Source organism: Monodelphis domestica, chromosome 2 (genome assembly GCF_027887165.1).
Source record: "Monodelphis domestica isolate mMonDom1 chromosome 2, mMonDom1.pri, whole genome shotgun sequence".
Classification (NCBI taxonomy): Eukaryota; Metazoa; Chordata; class Mammalia; order Didelphimorphia; family Didelphidae; genus Monodelphis; species Monodelphis domestica.
In genome coordinates, this window is record NC_077228.1 from 442,977,677 (window position 1) to 443,000,437 (window position 22,761).

General features: G+C 37.1%; 1 protein-coding gene across 2 annotated transcripts in view; it reads right to left on the reverse strand.

The window, feature by feature from the left end:
• PLG (plasminogen) overlaps positions 1-22,012 on the reverse strand; it is a 65,055-nt gene extending 43,043 nt beyond the window's left edge. Inside the window, exons 1-3 of one of the 2 annotated variants that reach the window (XM_007484858.2) lie at positions 21,868-22,012; positions 12,632-12,767; positions 1-50 (exon numbers count right to left, since the gene is read on the reverse strand). The exon at positions 1-50 is cut by the window's left edge and continues 57 nt beyond it. In XM_007484858.2, coding sequence (XP_007484920.1) covers positions 1-50; positions 12,632-12,767; positions 21,868-21,916 — 235 coding nt within the window. In that variant the 5' untranslated portion in view covers positions 21,917-22,012. Of the gene's footprint in view, positions 51-12,631; positions 12,768-18,112; positions 18,168-21,867 lie in introns of those variants that run through there. The other variant, XM_007484857.3, reaches the window with a different exon arrangement.
• Between the last annotated feature and the right edge of the window lie 749 nt (positions 22,013-22,761).

A 22,761-nucleotide genomic window follows, 5' to 3' on the forward strand; every position in this document is an offset into this window, starting at 1 on the left:
TTTCACCCATGGTCACACATTTCTGTTCTTTGTTATAATATTCGAAGGACCTGCAGAAATAAATAAAAGATAAGAGGTTTTTTCCCCCCTTAGTTAATATAGACACATATTTATTCATAAGCCTAAGACATGAACATATAGACATATGTATGTCTATGTTTGGATACACAATTAAGCAGCTTGGTAGTACAGTGGTCAAAGTGCTGGGCCTGAAGTTAGGAAGACTGAAGTTCAAATCCAGCCTGAGACACTAAACTGGCTATGTGACTGGGCAGATCACTTAACCCTGTTTGCCTCAGTTTTCTCACTTGTGAATTGAGCTGGAGAAGGACATGTCAAACTACTCCAGTATCTCTGACAAAAGAACCCCAAAATGGGACCATAAAGAGTAATTCAGCCACTACTGAAATGACTGAATATGTGTAGATAGTAAGAAATGAGTTAAAAAATAAATATGGAGAGGCTTGGCTGTCAAGCAAAGTTATGTAAAGACATATAATAAAATGTGAAAATCTCCATACATTGTGATAAATCATGGGAACGGTTAGTCTGTTACCCAACATACATTTTAGATAAAATGAGGTGATCCAGAATATTGCAGGTCATTTTTGTAACCCCAACATCTTGCTCAGTACCTCAAATTGTCAGGCATGTATTAAAGGCTTGTTTAATTGAATCGAATTATCAGAATGTTGGGAAAGAGGTAATCTCTTATTCATTAACTTTCTCCCTCTTAATTTTCTATATCTTTTGGTTTCAAATTATTTGTCCATGTAATAAACATTGATCTAACACTATTACTGCTAAATATTTATGGTTTTAATATTGTTGTTGAAAGAGAACTGATCACTTCCTCTGAATCAATCATCCTCTCTTACTTGTTATCCTTGCCTCCCTTATCTCATCATTCTGATTTATCCAAGGCATCTCTGCCAAATCAGTCTTCCATGGCACATCATTCTCCTACTCCTAAACCTTTAATGACTCTCTATTAGTTACATAATAAAAGTCCAAAATCCTTTGCTTGTCAATTAAGGCTCTCTATATACTATTTTCTAACTTTGTCTCCTACTATCCACATGTACACACATATGTGTGCTTATACTTGTGTGTGAATAAACATATATTCCCATGTATATACAGATATCCTTTCCATATCACAACTTGGGAATTTGGGGGGAATATTGCAGAAGTCTCAAATAACAGGTGAAAACCAGCAGACCATGCAAAAAAGTTTAGAAACTATACAGGCCATGACCAAATATTTAATCCAGATTTTACAGTAAAGGTATTGTAAACACCCAATTAAAGAAAAAGAAAAAATTCAGACTTCTCTGGTATGAACAAAGAGTCAAAAAATTTTATGAGCATTTTCCAGATCATGGGGTGCTGTGCCCCTAATCGCTGTGATGTGGAAGAGATACCTGCATATGTGTATGTACATAACTTCTGCTTCAACCAAATGGGTCTATTCCCTAATCCCCTCAACACCTTGTTGCAACCTCTGAACCTTTGATCATGCTCTTTCATTCCAGTATCATTGCCAAGAAAATCCCAAATGGGGCAATGAAGTGTTGGACATGACTGAAAATGACTGAACAACAAGGAGTGTGAACAAGTTGTGGCATATGAATATATTGAAATAATATTGTGTTTTATGAGGAAAAGTAACTGTCCTAGAGAAACCTGGGAAGATTTATGTGAAGTGAGCAAAACCAGAACAGAATGACATTATAAAGACAAACAACTTTGAGAGATTAAAGAACTCTGCTTAGTGTAATGATTGAGTTTCATTCCAGAGGACTGGTGATTAAGAATTCTGCCTAACTCCTAATAGAGAAGTGATGGATTTATGGTGCAAATGGATGTGTGTGTGTTTGTGTGTATATATATATGTATATATATATATATATATATATACATATATATATTGGATACAGTGAATGTGGGGATTTCCTTTATTTAACTATATATATATTTGTTACAAAGGTTTTTGTTTTTCTTTTCTTTTTTTCCCAAAGAGGGTGGGAGAAGTAATTTTTGTTTATTAAAAAAATACAAATAAATTGAAACACAGATACTCAGTAAATACTTAATGATGATGGCAGATACAGCAAACATCATTTATTGAATTTCCAGCATTGGGAATATCATGAACTGGGTGATTTGTCTTTGGACTTCCTTTCCTTCTTTGTCCTCCATCACCCAATCTTTTCCACTCAATTCTCCATCTTACAACAATCTAGGATTTTTATAATGCTCTTGGCTGAGACTTTCTACTCCATCACCCCACTCAAATCTATTCTCTGTTAATTCTTCATGCTCCAGTCCTTTCTTTCTCTTTCCTCCCACCTCTCCTACCCCCTCCCATTCTGCAGAAAAATTTATTAAACTAATGTATAATAATAGAACAATGGAGAATAATAGCTCAATGTGTTAGTCTTCCTAAGTTAACTTAATTGAATTAAAACAGGAGCTTGTTGTAGTAAAGTCAAGGAATGAGATTTCTAGAGAATTTCAAACTTGGGAAGACACTTTTTGCTAGGCGAATCTTCCAAATCATACTAAGGTGATAGTTACCTACTTTTCTAACCCAAGTCTTCCTCTTCTAGTAACTGGGAGAAGTTAATTTAGTTCAATTTAGTAAACAGTCATTAAACACTTGCCATATACACCTAGTACAGTTCATGCTTATCTGCTAGTGGACCAAGTAAAACAATTCCTCTTCTCATAGTTAGATTTATGGTCTGATAGAGGGATGTGATCTATCCAATAATAAAACAAGAAGCAATAGCATTAATGTGTTTGCTGGGTAGGATCTGACAGATGGAGAGAAATACCACAATGCCTTCCTGAAAATCTACTAGGAAGCCCACTTATGGTTTATTGTGACTAGCAATTTGCTTATTCTACACAAAATCTCTTGAATGATAGGTGTGCTAAAGTGGGTAACAGAGAAAACTAGTCACTCCATTTTATCTGCATGTCCTCTATCTTGTCCCCACAACTGTTTTTTTGGTGTCCCCACAACTTTGTCCTTCCTTACTGCCAGAACAGTAAAGACAGTCCTACTTAATGGTGTAGCTTTTCAGAAGAAAGTTAATCTAAAGAAGAGCCTTTCTTTTTAATAGCCTCCAGCAACGAGCCTATCCAATCCCAAGGTACCCCATACCCAATTCATCTCCTCCCTAAATTGAAACCTGTATAAGCTTTGTCCATTTATTCCTTCAGAGAACTTGAGAGTGGGGCCCCTTGCTGATAAATTTAATAAACCCTCATTAGTTCCAAAATCTGGGGTTTGGTTCTGGTTCTGCTTTGTTCTGGCACCTAACAATTTTACTCACACTAGGTACTAAGCATGGGAAATTAGACACTCATGATCCCTGATATTTTTTATTTAAATGTATTTATTTATTTAAATTAAGAAATATATTTAAATTAAATTGCTTATTTAATATTTAATGAATATCAAATATGACATTGAAATGAAAGAACACAAAAAACCTACAAAAGGTATCGACTTTGAACCAGCCCAGCAAGATAAGTGTGTTGCAATAAAAGAGTAAATACCTATTATGGAATGGTCCAAAGGGAGATGCGGTAAAGGAAATTCTAGAAATTTATCATTCTATCAGGTTTATTCTCTTCCATCCTTATTTTTCTGCCTTCTACTATACACATAGGGAAGAAAGAAGACTACCAGACATGTATGAGAAAGCAGGTAAATCTGAAGGAAAATGAGATCCCTTATTTCAAAAGGGTAGTAATTCTATTAGCATATTAGTGTAAAGAGCCCTCACCAAAGCCAATAACAACTGACTTTTTAAAAGAAATCCATTTAGCTAGTGGCCAATCTTCCACACAAGAGCCCACCCAAATTTAGGGTAGGTTGATCCTTCAGGGATAGACATGATATCTTGCTAGTCCTGTACTTGAAGCCTTTCCAGCCCAGTAGAACCTGGCAGAATTTATGCTCCTCTGGCATATTCTTTTGAGAATTCAGGTACGCCTCCTGATGAGGCACCTTAAAGATGGAGTGATACAGGGAGAGGTATGCTACGTAGGGAGTCAGTGTGCCTGAGTACAAATGCTATTTAGCCTCTGTAGACATCAGTTTCCCCATATACTAAATAAGAGGGTTGAATTAGATGGTTTCTAAGGTCCCTTTAAATTTGTAAATCTATGATTCTGACCAACTCGTTAAACCAGCAGCAATAACTGATTATAGAGATTTCAACAAGTGGGTTGGCAGAGATGGTGACCAAGACCTGAGCACAAATGTTTTTATGCGACTCCAAACATGTCAGGTCCTAGACTGGGTAATAGGACCTAGAAGAACAAGGAACCCCCAAGAAAATCAAAAGGTATTTGCTTCCAGATAAACTCAGTTAGGTCTAGTTGCCTGGTACAGGAAGCAACTCAAAGTAGTTTAGCTAACTGAAATCTGCTACCTCTGCCTTCTCTCTTGGATCTGACCTTTGACTGTGACAAACCCAACTCCCACCCAACTGTTTGACATGGCCTTGTTTGTTCAGATGAAAGTACTTATCGGTCAGCCCTTGTAGTTGGCAGCTGTCCACTTTCCCCTACTGGCCCTGCGTGGTCCCACCCCCTTCCACCCCACCACCTTCATTTGTGTCTGCCGTGGACCTCTGGCTCATTTGGGATGTGATAGAATGGGTCTGGCTTTAGCTTCTAATTACCAAAATTATGTTTCATTCAATGAACAGTCTTCTTCCTGGGAGACATCCTGATTTGGAATGAAGCTCCAAACAGTGGCATCTCGTAAATTGTGTCATTGTTTGTCAGAAAGCCTAAAGGATGACTCATGATCTAAAATGGTATTCTGTAGCTAGTGCCAGGACACACCAGCACGTCCCAGACACTTTACTGGTGTGTCAGAGACAGTGGAACCTCCCACTAATTTTAGCTTGAGCTCTACACTGACATGCTCTATCCACCTGTCTTTCTTTTCTCTCTTCTTCATCATCATAACGAAGCAAACATGTTTCAGAAGCCTGCTGCACTCTCATATATAGCCTTGAATCCTCAACCCCCCAATAGAACACAATCCTCTCATTTGCCAGTTCTTTCCAGTAGAAAAGGGAACTTAGCCTCACCCCCCCCCATAAAGATGTAATGCAGCAGATTATAAGTATATGAAAAACCTAGGAAACACCAATCTATAGAACAATGTGAAATGGTCATATCATGACAATTAGCTTTAATCAGAGGAATAATTATACTTAGCAGTAAGTCAAAACATACAACTGTTTACCATACTATCTAGTATGTGGTCATAGGATCATAGGTTTACAAGTGGAAGGGACCTATTATTACTACTACTGCTACTAATAATAATACTGGTGGCACAATGGATAGAGTTCTGAACCTGGAGTCAGGAAGACCTGAGTTCAAATCCAGTCTCAGAAACTTACTTCCTGTGTGAATCTGGGTAAGTCATTTAACCCTCTTTGTCTCTGTTTCTACATCTTTAAAATGGGTTAGAGAAAGAAATAGCAAACCACTCCAGTATTTTTGCCAAGAAAATCCCAAATGGGAACATAGTTGGACACAACTAAAACAACTGAACACTACTAATAACTCTACTAATAACTACTATTACTATAATTATTATGTTAACATTATAATAGCATAATATAATAATAACACTACTACTACTAATAAAGGCTAACATTTATATAGTGCTTACTATGTGCTATGCACTGTGCTGTGATCTTATTTTTTTTAATTTTATATAGTTCTTACTATGTGTTAAGCATTATATGATCATTTTCTCATTTGATCTTCACAGCCACTTTGGGTTGTAGATGCTTTTTTATTACCCCCATTTTATAGATGAGGAAACTGAGGCAAACTAGGGTTAAGTGTCTTGCCCAAGGTCATACAGCTAGCGTCTGAGTTTGGATTTGAATATAGATCTTCCTGACCCCAGGCCTATCACGTTATCCACTGAGCCACCATCCGGTCATAGAACACTGGGGACATCATAAAGCTGGCAATGGAATTGATACATGTATATCTCCCACTTGAACACATTTTTTAAAAGTGGTGTCTGTCTCCATCACAATCCTGTGGAGTGTGTAAGGAGTACAAATATGAATATCCATATTTTACACATGAAGAGACTGAGGCTGAGGAATGAAATGACTTTCTGATGGTTACAAAGCTAGTGAGTATCAGAGCAAGGATGTGAAGCCAAGTCTCTGATTAAAAGCCTGACAATCCTTTCTACTTTACCACAACATCTCCCTGGTATATATAATGAAAATGACTCAGAGAATAGGGAATTATTTGCAGTGAATCAAGTATCACCACATGTTGACTGATAACCCAAACTAAAAATATAGATTCTTTGCCAACAACTTGGCATTCAATCTAATTCAACAAGTATTTTTAAAGTGCCCACTATGAGCCAGGCATTATAGGATTATAATCATGGAATTTGAAATTTGGAATAAGCCATCTGGTCCAATCCATGTAGAAAAGGAATTATGTTCAAGATAACATGAAATACAGTTTGTGTCTGAAGTCCTCCAAACAGATCTCACCACTCAAAGCAGCCTGCTCCATTTTTGTTGTTGTTGAGTTATTTTCAGCCGTGTCCAACTCTTCATGACCCCATTTGGTATTTTTCTTAGCAAAGATACTGAAGTGGTTTGCTATTTCCTTCTCCAGTTTATTTTATAATTGAGGAAACTGAGAAACTGAGGGCTAAGTGATTTGCCCAGAGTCATGCAGTTACTAAGTGTCTAAGTCCAGATTTTTGAACTCATGAAGAGCCTCCCTCATTGCAAGCCCAGTGCTCTACTCACTGTGACACCTAACTGTCCCTCTTTTTCCTCTTTTCTATTCCTAGATAGATCTATTAGGAAGTCCATCCTTATCATCAAATCTATATTTGTCTCTTTGAAACTTTTACCTACTCTTATGGCTCTGCTCTCCAGGTCAGATAGAGTACATCTGATCTTTCCTCCATATGAAAGCCTTTAAAGTATTTGAAAAGAGCATCATGGCTCCCTTCTCCAAGAAAATTCTCTTTCATTCTTTGAACCAATCCTCAGATGGCATAGGCTTAAGGCCGCTTTAGGTTGTCCTTCTTAAACTATAAAGCCCAGAACTGAATTCAATAGGCTACAAAGGCTGACTAAGGCTTAGACCAGTGGTATCCTATTCCTAGAAGCTATGCCTCTCTTAATTTAACCCAACATTGCATTCTCTTTTCTAGTTGCTTCATGAAATAGCAGACTTATATTGAACTCTGTCAGATAAAACCTCCCAGATCTTTTTCAGAATAATTTCTATGTAAACCTACCTTATTGTCTTTTGTCTTATACTTTTAAAATTGATGCTTTGAACCCAAGTGTAAAACTTGACACTTATTCCTACTGAATTTTGCCTAATTAAGCTCAAACTGATGCTTAAACCTGTTGAGAGCTTTTTAAATTCTGACTGACTTAAATTCCCAGTCTTTCATGTGCAAATTTTAAAAGCATGTCTTTATCCAAATCACTGATAAAAATATTACACAACTCAGGGTCAGACACAAATTCCTGGGGTATTCCACTAGGCACCTACTATGACATTGACATTAAACCATTAACAACTAATTTTTGAATTGAGCCATCCAACCAGTTCTGAATTGTTATAAGTGACAAGATCAAAACCTAATTTAAAAAGGTACTAGCTTCAAAGAGATTACAGTCTGCCTGGAAGAGGGGGACAATGTACCCAAAAAGCTAAATATACAATTATTGTTGTTCAGTCATCCCAGGCATGGTCTGGACTATTCACAACTCCATATGGGATTTTCTTGGCAAAGATACTGGAGTGGTTTGCCATTTCCTTTTCCACCCCGTTTAATAGATGAGAAAGCTGAGGTAAATAGGGTTAAGTGACTTTCCCAAGATCAAACAGCTAGTAAATGTCTGAGGCCAGATTTGATCTCAACAAGATGAATCTTCTTGACTCCAGGTGCTCTAGCTACTACTCCACCTAGCTGCTTCTGGTGGCCCACACTTACACATAAATTCAATATAACCAGGTCAGGGGGCATTAACACCAGGGGAGTAGCAAGAAAAACATCATGTTGGAAGTAGCAGTTATACTGAACCTTAAAGAGAGCTGGAGATTTCTAGAGGCAAAGATAACGTGAGAGCATTTTACAGGCAACAGCAGAGAGATGGGAAATGAAAATGTATACCAACAATGAGCAGAGCAACTTGGCTGGAATGTAGAGTATGTGAAAAGAATTAGTCTATAATGATAGACTGAAGTGAAGTTGTTGTGAAGGACTTTAAGGGCAAGAATGACCAAAATTCACTGAGGCTTCTTAATAGGGGAAATAACATTATCAGACTTTTCTGAATTAGGGCTATTAATTTGGTGGATATATGGGAAAGATGGATTAGGAAGGGGAGAAACCAGCAGCAGGGAGCTATTGCTGTAATCCAAGCAGTAGATGATGACACCCTGAACCAAAGCACTGATGTTGTTTGTCCTTCACTTTTGAAGAAGACCAGTGACATCATGGGGTGGGGTGATGACTTGTGTGTGAATTGGATTTAAATGAGGCACAGTTGCACAAAGTCATCAGCCACACTCTCTCTTCTAGTCATCTAAATCCAGTGACAAGACAAAAGTCAGGCTGATTGGCAACAGCCTGGGATGCAGTGGATGATCTTGGTATCTTTGATCTCCCACCAAACTCTAAGTGCTCCACAACACTTGTTTCTACTACTGTCATGGCAGCTGGAACAAATTAGAGTGGTGGGTATATAAATGGAGAGAAGGAGATAGATGTATTTATATAGCTTATAGAAGTATAATCAACAAGAATTGACAACCAGCAAAATATTGGGGAACAAGGATAAAAAAGATTGAAGGAAAATTCTAAAGATTAGAATCTGGGTAACTGGACAATGATGGTGCTCTCAGGGAAATAAGGAAGTTAACAAGAGAGGTGTTTGGGGGGGGTTGGGGGAACAAGTTCTGTTTAGGACATGCTGAGTATGAAGAATCTATGGAACATATAGCTGTATTTATTCAGCAGGTAGATGATGGACCTTTGAAGACAGATAGGAGCTGAACTGGTAGATATAGAAATCATTTGCAAAAAAATTATGATTGAACTCATAGTAGATGGTGGACTAACTGAGAAAGACTTGAGGAAAAAGAGAAGGGAGGAGCCTAGGATAGAGTCCTAGGGTATACCCATATTTAATGGACAAGAAGAAAAAGATGATCGAATAAAGGAAACTGAAAAGGAACAGACAGGCAGGTAGAAGGAGGACCAAGAGAGAATGACATCAGGAAAGCAAAGGGAGGACACTTGTGGCAGCTAGGTAGCACAATAGATAGACAACCACACCTGGAGAGTCAAGAGAACCTGGGTTCAAATCTGGTTTCAGACACTTCCAAGCTATGTGACCCTGGCAAGTCACTTAACTCTGATTGCCTAGCCTTTACCACTCTTAGAATTGATACTAAACCAGAGGGTAAGAGGGTTTTTTTAAAAATAGTTTCAAAAGTTGCAGAGAGGTCAAGTATGCTGAGGATTGAGCAGAAGCCATTGTATTGAGTAGTTAAGAGACTGGCATTAGTAAACTTGGTAAGAGAAGATTAGTAGGTAAGAGATTGGTAAACTTGGAGAGAACAAGTTCAGTCAAATAGTGGAGTAAGAAAATTAACTGTGAGAAATCGAGGAAGGAATAGAAAATGTAAAATTCTGTAGACAGCACTTTTTAGAATTTGACTGCGAAATGGAGAAAGAGACTCATTACGGAAATGACAGAGTCTAGAAGAGATATTTTATGGATGTGGGAGATCTGGACATATTTTTGGCTAGTGTAGTTAAAAAAGGGAAGGAAATGATTGAGATTAAAAGATTTTGGAGAAAATTAAGGGAATAGGGTCAAGTCATGAATAGAGCAGTTATCCATGGCCAGAAGAAAACCCCCTCTTCATCAGAAACTAACATAGGAGGAGAGAATAAAGAAGCATGAGGATTACTGAAAGGTGGAATGTTGGATCAATGGGGGCTATAAAAGAAGATTAAGTTGAAATTAGATAGAATACAGATTAGAGCAGCAACCTTGGCTGAACTCTCAAAATTCCCCTCCAAATAATCCTCAAACCACATTTTGGAGTCAATGAACTAACAAAAAGTAAGAATGAGGCATTTTTCTGGACCAAGAAAACTTGGGCCATCAACAGAAGCTTCAGGAGTTTTGAGCCTAGAGATAGGAAAGGGGTCAAATAACTTGTCAGAAGTAAATTATAGGAAACCCTTTGCTGACACTGTGTATAGTTGGTCCTGACTGACAACTATTAACCAAATGCAGTTCTGGTTCATAGTTTCAAGACAAAGAAGAGCATTTATGATTGGACACAGGGGACAGTAGCCCTAGTTCCAGTTCCAGGGCCAAAACAAACACTAAAATTTACAGATTCAAACTGGTCACAGTTTCAGAAGCACTAATGCTTGAAACTGAAGAAGAATAGATGCTTTTCCTCAGTAAAAACCAGAAGAACAGTAATCACACTCTCACCAGATCACATCATTTTGAAAGCAGTAAAAACTTAAAGACCCCCCCAAATTAACTCTGAAAATAGCAACATAATCCTGAAGATAGGGACATCCCCAGGGAAACAGAACCCAATTGAAGTTCAAAGTCAAGAAACAGGCTAGAAAAATGAGTAAACATCAACCAAAAACTTTGCCATAAAAAGAATTTATAGTGACAAGATACAAACTCAGAAGACAACAATGTAGAAACTGTTACAAGTAAAGCCCAAAGAAAAAATTCTAATTGGATATAGGCCCAATAAAATTCCTAGATGAGTTAAAGAAAGAAATGAGAATAGAAAAGGGAAAATTGGAGAAAAAAATGAGTGGTGCAAGAAAATTTTCTTTATCTGATATACAGTAGGGGCTTAATAAATGCATATTGGTGATGATGGTAATATGTGACTTTTCCAGAGCAATCTCCATTTGGAGTTTTATTGGCAACGATATTGGTGTGGTTTGCCATTTTCTTCTTCAGCTCATTTTATATATGAGGAAACTGAGGCAAGGAGGGTAAGGTGACTTACCTGAGGTCTCATAGTTAGTGAGTATCTGAGACCAGATTCGAACTCAGCAAGATTAGTCTTCCTGACTCCAGGTCCATCACTCTATCTACTGAGGCACCTAGCTGCCCTTTCTTATTATGTCCAAGTCACAAAACTAAGACTAGGGGTCAAGGTGGGTCCTGGCAGTTGGGCAGCAGACAAAATATAGGAAATAATAGTTTTGTCCTTTCAAAACCAAGAAGATAGTAGCTTGAGAAAAAAATAGCAAATACATTAATTTTAAATAAACAACTGCAGATGTTTCACTCTGACATTGCAGTCCTTAAAAGAAGTTTAGTTCATGTAGAAAATAACCAACCACTAATATTCCTTTCATCCCAGGGGATTGTTCAAACCTGCTTTACAGTTAACCTGTAGGATTTTCTAATTCAAAAGTTTCCATTATTCTTTTCTTTGGCCTCTCATTTTCTATCTACCTACTTTCAGCTCAGAATTTTATTGTTCTTGGACAAAGGCTGCTACAAAAAAAACATACAAAGCAAAGACTTACAATATGATCCTTAAGGTAAATTAACATAAACCAAAACAGAACTAAATGGAGTGATTATGTTGATGGATGATATTTTTAGATGTGCTTTCATAAAAGCAACCTTCAGCTCAATTGCTTCACCGTCAGTTGTCATGTCATTAGGTAGCCACAGCTCTGTTTTATGAAATAGAACAATACCAATATCATATTCTCAAAGTGATTCATTCATTAGACCAAACATTTGTCAAGTAGCTATTGGGTCTCTAGGTGCTATACGGATTTTTTTTTATGACTCTGAAGCTGAGATTTCATTAGTGCTGCAGGATCTTCTGATAAGGAAACTCCCTCAAGGGATACAGACTGGCAATTTACCCATAATTTATACTATCAGAATGCTGCTTCGGCTACTAAGAAGATAAGTCACACATATCCAAGATGTTCCAGAAACTGGGCTTAAATCAGTCTCCCTGATTCTAAGACCAATCTTTTATCCACTATGCAATCTTGTTTTTCAAAGACAAGGTATCTCAGGAGTTTATAATCTGCTAATACTATAACATAAGGTAGAGTGTTATTAGTACCAGAGGGAGGTACAAAGTACTATTGGAATCTAGAGGAAGAAAAATTAGTAAAAACAGACCTAGAAAGGGTAAGCTGAAGACAAATCCTAGAGGGTCATGAAAAGGACTTCTGGTAAAAAGTTTGGACTTTATTCTGTAAACACTGGAAAGTCATAAAAGTCGCATACTTGCCTGGGTTAGATAACAAATTGCCATTCTTGGTAATGTTCTAGAATGAATATTAGTTAAGCATACTCTGAGACACATAGGGAGGATGAAAGGACTAATGCTTCTTGCTCACACGCAGCTATGACACTACCATATTCCTTTTCCTTGTTAAATCCACTCTGTGTCAATAAACAAATCCTCAAGTAAATTCTTTCTTTGTCCAGAAAGTAGTGTCTCCACCAGCAGACTTCATGCACAGTTGGGACCCAACTGAACTTACCTGCAGACAAATTTGATTTCTGTTTCACATTTTGTTTCACATTCTTCTGCACTATTTGCCACATACTGATTCCTTTGGGAACTAGAAAGGGAAGCACCTTCAGTTTTTACATAGCTCTCTAATGGCTCTCCTTGTCCTAAGGAGAAAAGAAAAGAGGAAAATGTTCAAAGGAATGGCAAATACCATTCAGTTAACAGTCTTCAACATTTCAGAAGTCAAAGGAGGAAGAAGTAAGTTGGGGTTAAAATAGGAGGAGTCTTTTGCTAAGGAGTTTGGCTACTATTCTTTAAGCAATGGGCAGTCATTAAAGTTACATAAAAGTCCTTCAGAGGATAGTTGTTCAATTCAAATAAAAAAAAACTCACCACGAAGACATTTTTTGAATGAAGTAGTTCTTCTATTAAACTATAACTATTTGGTAAAGCAGCATGCTACAATTTGAATGAAGAAGCTAAGCTAAATCTGCACTCCATTGTGGTTTGGAAATGAGCCTGGGTTCTTATGCTGGAGAAACATAGGCTATGATAGTTCCTACTAACTCAGAAAAGCTTTAAATATTGGATCCATTAGACTGTAAACTCCTTGAGGGTAGGGGCTGTCTTTTGCTTCTTTTGGTATTCCCCAGTGCTTATTACAGTGCCTGGCACATAGTAAGTGCTTAATAAACATTTACTGACTCTCTATAAGGGCTCACTGATAGACTGTCATCCAAAGACCAGGATTTGTGTGTTTCAAAAGATTTGTTACCAGTAGATTGACTACTAGATAAAAAATGCTGTTATCCAGAGTATATTCAAAGAGTAAGTGTGTGTGGAGTGTGTGTGTGTGTGTGTGTCTGTGTCTGTGTCTGTGTCTGTGTGTCTGTGTGTGTATAGAGGAGGGTGAGGAAGACAAACCTTATTGGTTATAGGGGAAGGATTGCTGCCCCACCAATAAAATTTAGGACATTAGAACTATTAAAGAAATATATTAAAAGGCTGAGTTATTAATATCTCACCTATTGAAACATTGCTACCTTTCTGCTTAAGCAAATTTTAGACTTTATAATAAAGTCCTTTACAAACTTAATTTCAGTGGATTCTCACAATAAACCTATTAAATAAATTATTGCTGTTCAGTTGTGTCCAACTCTACCCCACTTGAGATTTTCTTGGCAAAGACATTAGTTTGTCATTTCCTTCTCCCACTCACTTTACAGATGAGGAAACTGAGACAAACAGGATAAAGTGACTTGCCTAGGACCACACAGCTAGTAAATGTCTGAAGCAGGATTTGAACTCATGAAGAGGAGTCTTACTGACTCTAGGCCTGGCATGTTATCCACTAAGCCACTTTGATGTTCTTTTTAACTCTGGGCCTACTTTACTATACATCTCTGCTCTCTGACCCAGATATACACATACTGTTGAACAATTCTCAACATGTTATTCATCCAACTGCATGATGAAAACTGGACAACAGATGTTTTTCATCTATTTAGTCTTTTCTGAGTGGATTTACAGGACAAACTCCTTAGAGAGATTACAGATCTCTTCTCAGAGGTGCTGCAGTGTGCAGGGGCATGATGCAATTAGCTTACAAGTAGGATCTCCTAGAGCCATGGTGTCAAACTAAAATAGAAAGGAATCTTCACTGGTCACATATTGATAAGAAATCACAAATTAATCTTACCTATGTTGTACTATGTTTTAAATTATTTTATTAAATATTTCCTAATTCGATTTTTAAAAACTTTTCCTCTCTATCTTAGAATCAATTCTGTGTACTGGTTCCAAGGCAGAAGAGCAGTAAGGGGTAGGCAAAGCCAGTTAAGTGACTTGCCCAGGGTCACATAGTTAGGAAGTGTCTGAGGCCACATTTGAACCCAGGACCTTCCATCTCTAGACCTGGCTCTCAATCCACTGAACCACCTCACCTCTGCTAATTATATTTTAATCTGGTTTGCTCTCCAGTAGTCAGGTGCAGCCTAGATTTTAACACCTATCACATAAAGGGCCTCTCCATGCACAAGAAATCCCTCTCCAATGAAGAGTCTGTGCTGCATAACCTCCATTTCAGTGGAGAATGCCTTTGTCATCTATATAATATATAACATAAAATATATAGCATTATGTATATAATACATAACATTCAAGGCATCATTTAGGTTATTGATCCATAGCTAATAGAGGCTGAATTGAACTATAGGAGCCCTTCCAGGGACTGTGTGTCTGGAACTCCCCTTGGATATTTCTAGGGACTCCAAGAACATGGTGACTCAGTGATTGGATGTTTTGAAGATATTGACTTCATGAGTGTTTTTGGTCATATGGTGACCCCAGCACTGAATGGACTGGTCATTACAAGATGAAGAAAAAAACCCTTAGGGGTCTTTCATTCCTCTCCTACCCTATGATAGTGGCAGAAGAATAAAGTGTTGTATCTGTTAAAAAAAGAAAGACAGCTTCTGGCTGGTTTACTCCTTCTCTGACCATCTAGGTGCCATCAAAGGAAACTTACGACAAGGAGTGGGAGAAAGACTGGCTCTTCCCCTACCTGAGATTCATGGTTACTGATTTCATGGGACAGTTAGAGTAGAGAGTACCTGTCAAGTGACCTCTAGCTTCCTCTTCTCCTTTGTGCTTCCCTTCCTGAATATCAATCTCAAGTAGCAAATTCAATCTTGGAGGCTACTTTGTGAGTTTGAGAGAACTAGAGGTACTAGATCCATGGAATGAAACTGAGTGATGGCAATAAGACTTTCTTAATAAAATGATCACTGAAAAGAGGAAGAGACCAAAAACCTGATCTACTTGCCAGAAAACATGGACTTGTAGTAATACGGTGCAAAGCCAAGGTGAAATCCAAAATGCCTCTGTAGCAGCCCTGAAAACTGCTACATGTGTATTAATGATGTCTCTGTATCAATCTTCCAGCAGATTGTAACAGTAGTTTTTAGGTTATTGAATCCTATTTTAGGTCATTCTATCAATGTGTAATTCCTTCATGTTTAAAATTCTCCCCTGTCTCATAGTTGATTTACATTTTACAATGCCTATCTTTTTACTTTCCTCTTTGGCAGACCTCAACATAAGATTTTAAAATTTTGTCCTCAGGGCACTAGAATGGAGGATTTAATGAACTCAAAGGGAATTAAAGTCACCTATTCATCCCCATTAGAGCAGGGGTTCCTAAACTTACAGTCTGTGAACTTGTTTTTTGTAATAGTTTGCTAAATATATTTCAATACAGTAATTGATTTTCTTTGTATTCCTAGGCATTTTACTTTGTGCATTTAAAAACATTACTCTAAGAATGGTTTCATAGACTTCATCCAATTGCCGAAGAAGGCCATGACACAAAAATGGTTTAAGAATTTCTACACTAAAGCAGCTAGGTGAATTGAGAGCCAAGACTAGAGACAGGACATGTTGGGTTCAAATCTGGTCTCAGACACTTTTTATCTGTGTGGCCCATGGCAAGTCACTTAACCCCATTGCTTAGCCCTCACTTCTCTTCTGCCTTGGAACCAATCACACACAGTATTGATTCTAAGACAGAAGTTGTATTTAAAAAAAGAATCTCTGTAAATTAGTGTGGGGGTCCCCAAGATTGAACCCCAAATAACTACTACTATGGCACCTGACAAAGAATATCTGAATTATTTTCTTAAATAAGTGCATGTTTTTGTAGAGGCAACATTATTAAGCACTTTGTTTTTGTCCACAGGTGGGGGTGGTGTTTAATGGATATTGTAAGTGCTATGGGACAAATAATAACAATTCACAGAATCTCAAAGTGGAGGACACAAGTTGCCATAAGTGAAGGAAGTTGCATTGTACAGTGGAATCAGGAGCTTTGACTCTGCAGTCAGAAGATATGAGTTCAATTCCTGTCTCTGATGATTACTACTTCTGTGAACTTTGGACCAGTAACAACTTCCTTGGCTCTACATTTCCTCATATATAAAATGGAGGAATAGAACAAGAAAATTGTGAGGGCCCTTCTAGATCTAGATCCATGCTTTTATGATTAAGAATTACCTCTATAAAATACACACACAAAGGTTTTGATTGAGAGAAAACTACTGGAGGCAGTTAGGTGGCACAAGGGATAGAGTGCCAGGTTTCTCCTCAGTATGGAATTTGGAATGCATGTTATTGGATACCCTGAGCTACTAGAGATTTTTATTTAAAAATGCAATAATTATCCATCAATAATAATTTATTGAGCATCTACCATGTGCTAAGTGTTGTGTTAAAAGTGTTATGTTAAACTCTGGGGTTACAAAGACAAAAACCAAAGTTCATGCTCTCAGTGAGGAATTGTCAGCTTCTGATGACATTTAGATCTATATATTCTACAAAGGTATGGCAGTCAGAAGATGGTAATCTCTAGCATGTGTGTCCTTTTTTAAATTTTTTAATTTCTCCATGGTTTCCTGATTCTTGTTGTCTCTTTGTCCTCTTCTTTCCCCCTTCTTGGGTTAAAAAGCAATTTCACTAGGTGATCGTTCAAAACCCATTTCCTTATTATTCATTTTTGTAATAGAGTGATCTTTTAAAAACCAAAACTTCAAATTTTATGCCCATATAAACAAGTGATAAATCATATGTTTTCATCCAGATTTCTACTCCCACATTTCTTTTTCTAGATGTAGTTAGCGTTCTTTCTCCTAAATCCCTCAGAATTGTCCTGGATCATTGCATTGCTCTTAGTAGCAAAGTTCATTACATATTATCATGCCACAATGTTTCAGTTACTATGTACAATGTTCTCTTGGTTCTGCTTATTTCACTCTGCATCAGTTCATGTAGGTCTTTCCACTAGGACAAGATTTTTGAGGAGTTAGCATCCCAACATGATTGTCAATCCATTCATTTCAATTCAAGCAACATCTATTAAGCCTCTACCATGTGCCAGGTGCTGTGCCAAGCCAAGAGAAAAATCTATCCCAGACTTTAACAATATCTATCTAATGAGCTTGTTGTCTATCCTATCAACCCTTAATACAGGTTAAACAATATTCATACTTAATGGATACATTCTAAAACTATATAAGGCCTAACTGCTTTTATTCAACAACTTTTCTAAGAAAACTGTTACCAATTCATTCCTTCATCTCATTTTAAACTTACTCCTAGAGTTTATTTTTTCTCTCAGAGGATCTGCCTGCCTGCAGGGAAGCATGAACTTGATTGTTCCCTCTCAGCTAAATTCAGAAGACAGAAATCTCCTAGGTTAAATCCTATTGAGACCTCTTTCTCTTCCCAAAATTGGTAACTATATTGTGGAAGAGAGGGGAGGAGGAAAATCTCTACTTTGATTACTGAGGTTTGAAGGGAAAACTGACCTGATAGATTGTGATGATAAGCATAAGCTGAAGCAAAGCAGATGTAGACCTTGAGAATCTGTTAACAATTCCCCTATTCCCATCTCACTCTTACCAATATGGCCCAGCTTACCTTCCATATTTTCCTATATTTAATTTACTTTGATTACCTTGATTCCTTCTTTTATCACTAATATGAAAACGTTTCATTTCCTTCCAGTTGCCCCTGCTTCCGAGTTTCATTTGATATAGCTTATAGGACTTGGTCTACTATGAAGTTTCCAGTCTGTTGCTGAGCAACACTAACCTTAACTATTACACGGCTGTGTCAGCCGTTTAAAGCCTTATCTTTCCCTAGATCTTGCTATTCCATTTCATATAATGCTATATGCAAATAATGTAGACAAAAGAAATTAAGAGAAGCACACATTTCTCTAGAACTTAGGATCTCAGAATCTATAGAATTTAAGAATTTTAAGAGACCTCAGAGATCATCCAATCCAACCAATCCCTTCCTGAACAGTCCCCACCAAATAAGTAGTCAACCGGCCTCAACTTGAAGACCTAGTTTTTCATTCTTAGTTTGAGATACCCACAACAATGAAAGACTGAATGGATGACTGGCCATATATCAATCTTAAGATAATCTTAAGGTTTTGATGAAAGTTATTACCTCTAGGATGACACAAATGCCACTATTTGGCAGTTAGAGATTTTCAAAACTTGACCCCTTCCTATCTGTCCAGTCTTCTTTACTCAGTAATGTCCTCCACCTACTCATGGTCCTACAATAATAGTTGTCTTGCCATTGTTCCCATCCAATGCTCCATCTTTCATCTCTCATCTTTTATACGGGCTGTCTCCCATACCTGGATTACTTTTCCTCCTAATCTTTGAGTTTTTGAATCCTGGCTACTCTTTTAGACTCAATGTAATCACCACCTCCTGCAAGGAGACCTTTCCCCAACCCAAGCTGCAAATGCCAGCTACTTTTTCATCTGTTGTTCAGTCATTTTTCAGTCATGTTCAGCTCTTCATTGGACCCTATTTGGGGTTTTCTTCGCAAAGATACTAGAGTGGTTTGCTGTTTCCTTATCCATCTCATTTTACAAATGAGGAAACTGAGGCAAATAGAGTTAAATGTCTTGCCCATGATCACACAGTTAGTGTCTACTCTGTAGCTGTCTGGTAAATACAGATGTGTGTGTGTGTGTGTGTGTGTGTGTGTGTGTGTGTGTGTGTCCAGGTAGAATGTAAGCTCTTTGTAAGGACAGGAACTGTCTGATTTTTCTTTGTCTCTCTAGCAGTCAGAATAGTGAATGGCACATGGTAAGCAGCTTAATTGACTGATATAGAAAGTTTTTTAAAAAGCCATATGCTTCAAAGCCTAGCGTGCATTGTGTTCCAGGCTAAGCACTCAAATCCAGGGAGTTTTGCTGGTGATCTTATAGATCAAGCCACTACATAAAGTAACTGTAAATCTCTAAAGAAATGAGTTATGAAGTTCTCTAGAGTCAATCAAGCAATAGGGCATAAATCAACACACAAAGAGAGACAGGTTTTACTTTTCACCAATGAGTATGTATTAAAAATACACAATCTAAAACACCCTGAGAAGACACCACAAAGAAACCAGTTCCTCCAAGTTTATATTCCATAGAAATGGGAATCAACTCAAGAATGTACACCTTTCCAACTCCTGAAATCATCCTGTTCATCATTCCTTATTACACCATAATATTCCATCACCATCATATACCAGAATTTGTTCAGCCATCCCCAATCGAGGGATATCCCTTTAGCTTTCAATTCTTTGCCACTACAAAAAGAGTACCTATGAATATTTGTGTATAAACAGATCCTTTACCATTTTAAAAAATCTCTTTAGGATACAGACCTAATAGTGGTATTACTGGATCAAAGTGCATTTTTTATAGCCTTTGGGTATTAGAATATATTTTTTCTGAAATAAGTGCATTTAAAAAATAAATCATAGGGCTTTTATTTTTGCAAAATTGTAAAATACTAGTATATCTGCTAAATGCATATGTAAAATATTCCTTCTAAGCCATTTGGAAGGGTTACTTCAGTGTTTGGGGAAATGATACTAAAATTCAAAAGAAAAAAAGAAAAATTTAAATTAAAAAAATCTTTTTAAAGTAGATAAATTCTGGTATTTAAAAAGAAGTATAGGGGACAACTGGGTAGCTCAGTGGATTGAGAGCCAGGCCTAGAGATGGGAGGTCCTAGGTTCAAATCTGGCCTCAGACACTTCCCAGCTGTGTGCCTGGGCAAGTCACTTGACCCCCATTGCCTAGCCCTTACCACTCTTCTGCCTTGGAACCAATACACACAGTATTGTGTAAGGTGAGGGTTTAAAAAAACCAAAACCAAGTATACTTTTAAAGAACTTTCCCCCTCAGATTAGGTATATGACAAGCATTAATTGCTTCCCAGAGAATATTGAAATATGAATATTTCTTCCTTATTTTCTAATTTGTGCTCAGTTTGCTAAAACAGACCCTCATTTCCCACACATAGCTATTTGCTTATTCTTCAACTGATCTCTCTTTGCTTTCCCTTTTTTCTGGGCAGGTAGCAATCTAAGCAAGCATTTGATTATAGTTTTAAAAAATCATTTTGTAGTTTTCTATCTACTCCTTCGTATCTTTCTTCAGGTCATCTTTTCAAACATTTTTTTATATAATGAAGTGCTGTGGGCAATTAGTTAATTTATACAGAACTCTGAAACAGATAGCCCAGGCAAACCTTCATCTGATTGTCTCTTTCTGAATGATCTTCCTTTCATCTTTCAGGAATGCTCATGGCATGAGAAATAAGAAAACAAAGATTTTTCTAATAGTTCACTCAAAAACAAACCAAAAAAAAACCAAAAAACTCTGAAATTGTACTGAGTAGCTAAATGGAAAGTCCAGCTAAAGAAATTCTGAAACAGAGTTGATGCCCTTGGGGGAAGGGGAGCTATTTAGCCATTGACCATTTTTACATCTTCCTAATTGGACATCCAGTTACCAACACACCTAATTATAGTTCTTTGATATTGCTGCTATTCAGTCATGTCCAACTCCTGGTGACCCCAGGAACGATCACTATCTGTGGGGTTTTCATATTAGAGTGGTTTGCCATTTCCTTCTCCAGGGAATCCTTCTGCTAGGCAGATGGTAAAGTGACTTGCCAAGGGTCACATAGCTAGGAAATATCTGAGGTTGGATTTGAACTCAGATCTTCCTGACTCCAGGCCCAATCTCTTACTCAGTGAGCCACAGTTGGCTCTTTGATGTATCCTATAAATATTTCTGAAACCCTATTTTTCCTTTTTACAGGAAATAATAATAATATAATCTTGAAGAATAAACTATAATGCTCAAAGTGGTATTTTATTATTTTAAATTTGTCCTAAAGAAAAACCTTTTGTGAAAATGTTCTAATTTAAATAAATTACAAACCACAATAATGGAATCTATTAATCACTTTACCAAAAAGAATTTTTTTGGAATGCCAAATACTGATTTAAGTATTTTCTTTAACTTTTCCTTTTAGGTATGCTGGAGCCTGGAAAGTAATTCATTCTCCTCTCTACCCCACTTATCTTTAATAGTTTGGCAATATTCATGGAGAAATTACTATCATCACTTGATAAGTTCTTAAGTTTTCTATCATTTTTTGGCCTGAAAACTCTATTAGACTAAATTCTGAAAGAACCAATTTACATATGTCATTTAAAAAATCATTTGTATGATAAGTTAGAAGAGTATTCAAAGGCATTGGTGAGTTTTAACTATTCAGGCATTTGAAAATATTTAATTTTTCCTAGAAAAAAATTTGAAACCACAAACAAATTGAAAAATTTAGATGCTCTTAAAATTATACATTCCATTAAGATAAACACTTTATGAAGTCTTACCTGATTTAAGAAATAAAAGAAAGAAAAGGACTACTTTCCCATATTCCATTTTGGGGCTGGCCAGCAGGATCCAGAGGGCTATGTGTCCCAAAGCCCCAGGTTTTGTTGACTCATACAAGAGAAAAGGGCCATCCACAAACAAAACAGTCAAATTAAGTTAAAAGTTAATTATTATCCTGGAGATTTGCAGATCTGCTCCAATCATTCAAGCTTTACCTTCCAGGGAAGATCTTACAAAATGTTTGATGCCAGTATTTGTTTTAGATGCTAGGAAGTGATGAAAATAGTCCTCCTCCCCTTGTCCCATTCTCATTACCTTTTCCAAACTCCTGCCCCCATCTCTCTATTTCCCCATCTAGCCTATATACTTATTTTCTTCTTTTATTCCCTTTTTGATTCTTTAAAAGAAAGTGAGAAACACACTGGCTCTGAAATGTCAACTTTCCATTACTAAGCTCAAACTTGATGTATTCTCACTAAATTTCAAGTCCTACCAAAGAGTGAGAATTATTATCCAACTCAAAAGTGTTATTTTGATGTTTGATCCCCTAAACAACTTTATTCCTGGTGGTCTATATATAATTCAATCAACAAACATTTGATAGGCACCTACTAATGTACAAGATACTGTTTGGATCTATACTTCAACATTTCAAGGTTGGAAGCAGTTAGGTGGCTGTGGATAGAGCTACTGATCCTCATGTCGGGAAAACATGAGTTCAAATCCAACCTCAGACTCTTACTAGCTGTGTGATACTGGGCAACCCACTTAACCTCTGTTTAACTTAATTCACTGGAAATAGAAATGGCAATTCACTCCAGGATCCTTGCCCAGAAAATCCCAAGGAAAATATTGGCATGCTATGGTCCATGGCATCAAAGAGTCAGATATTT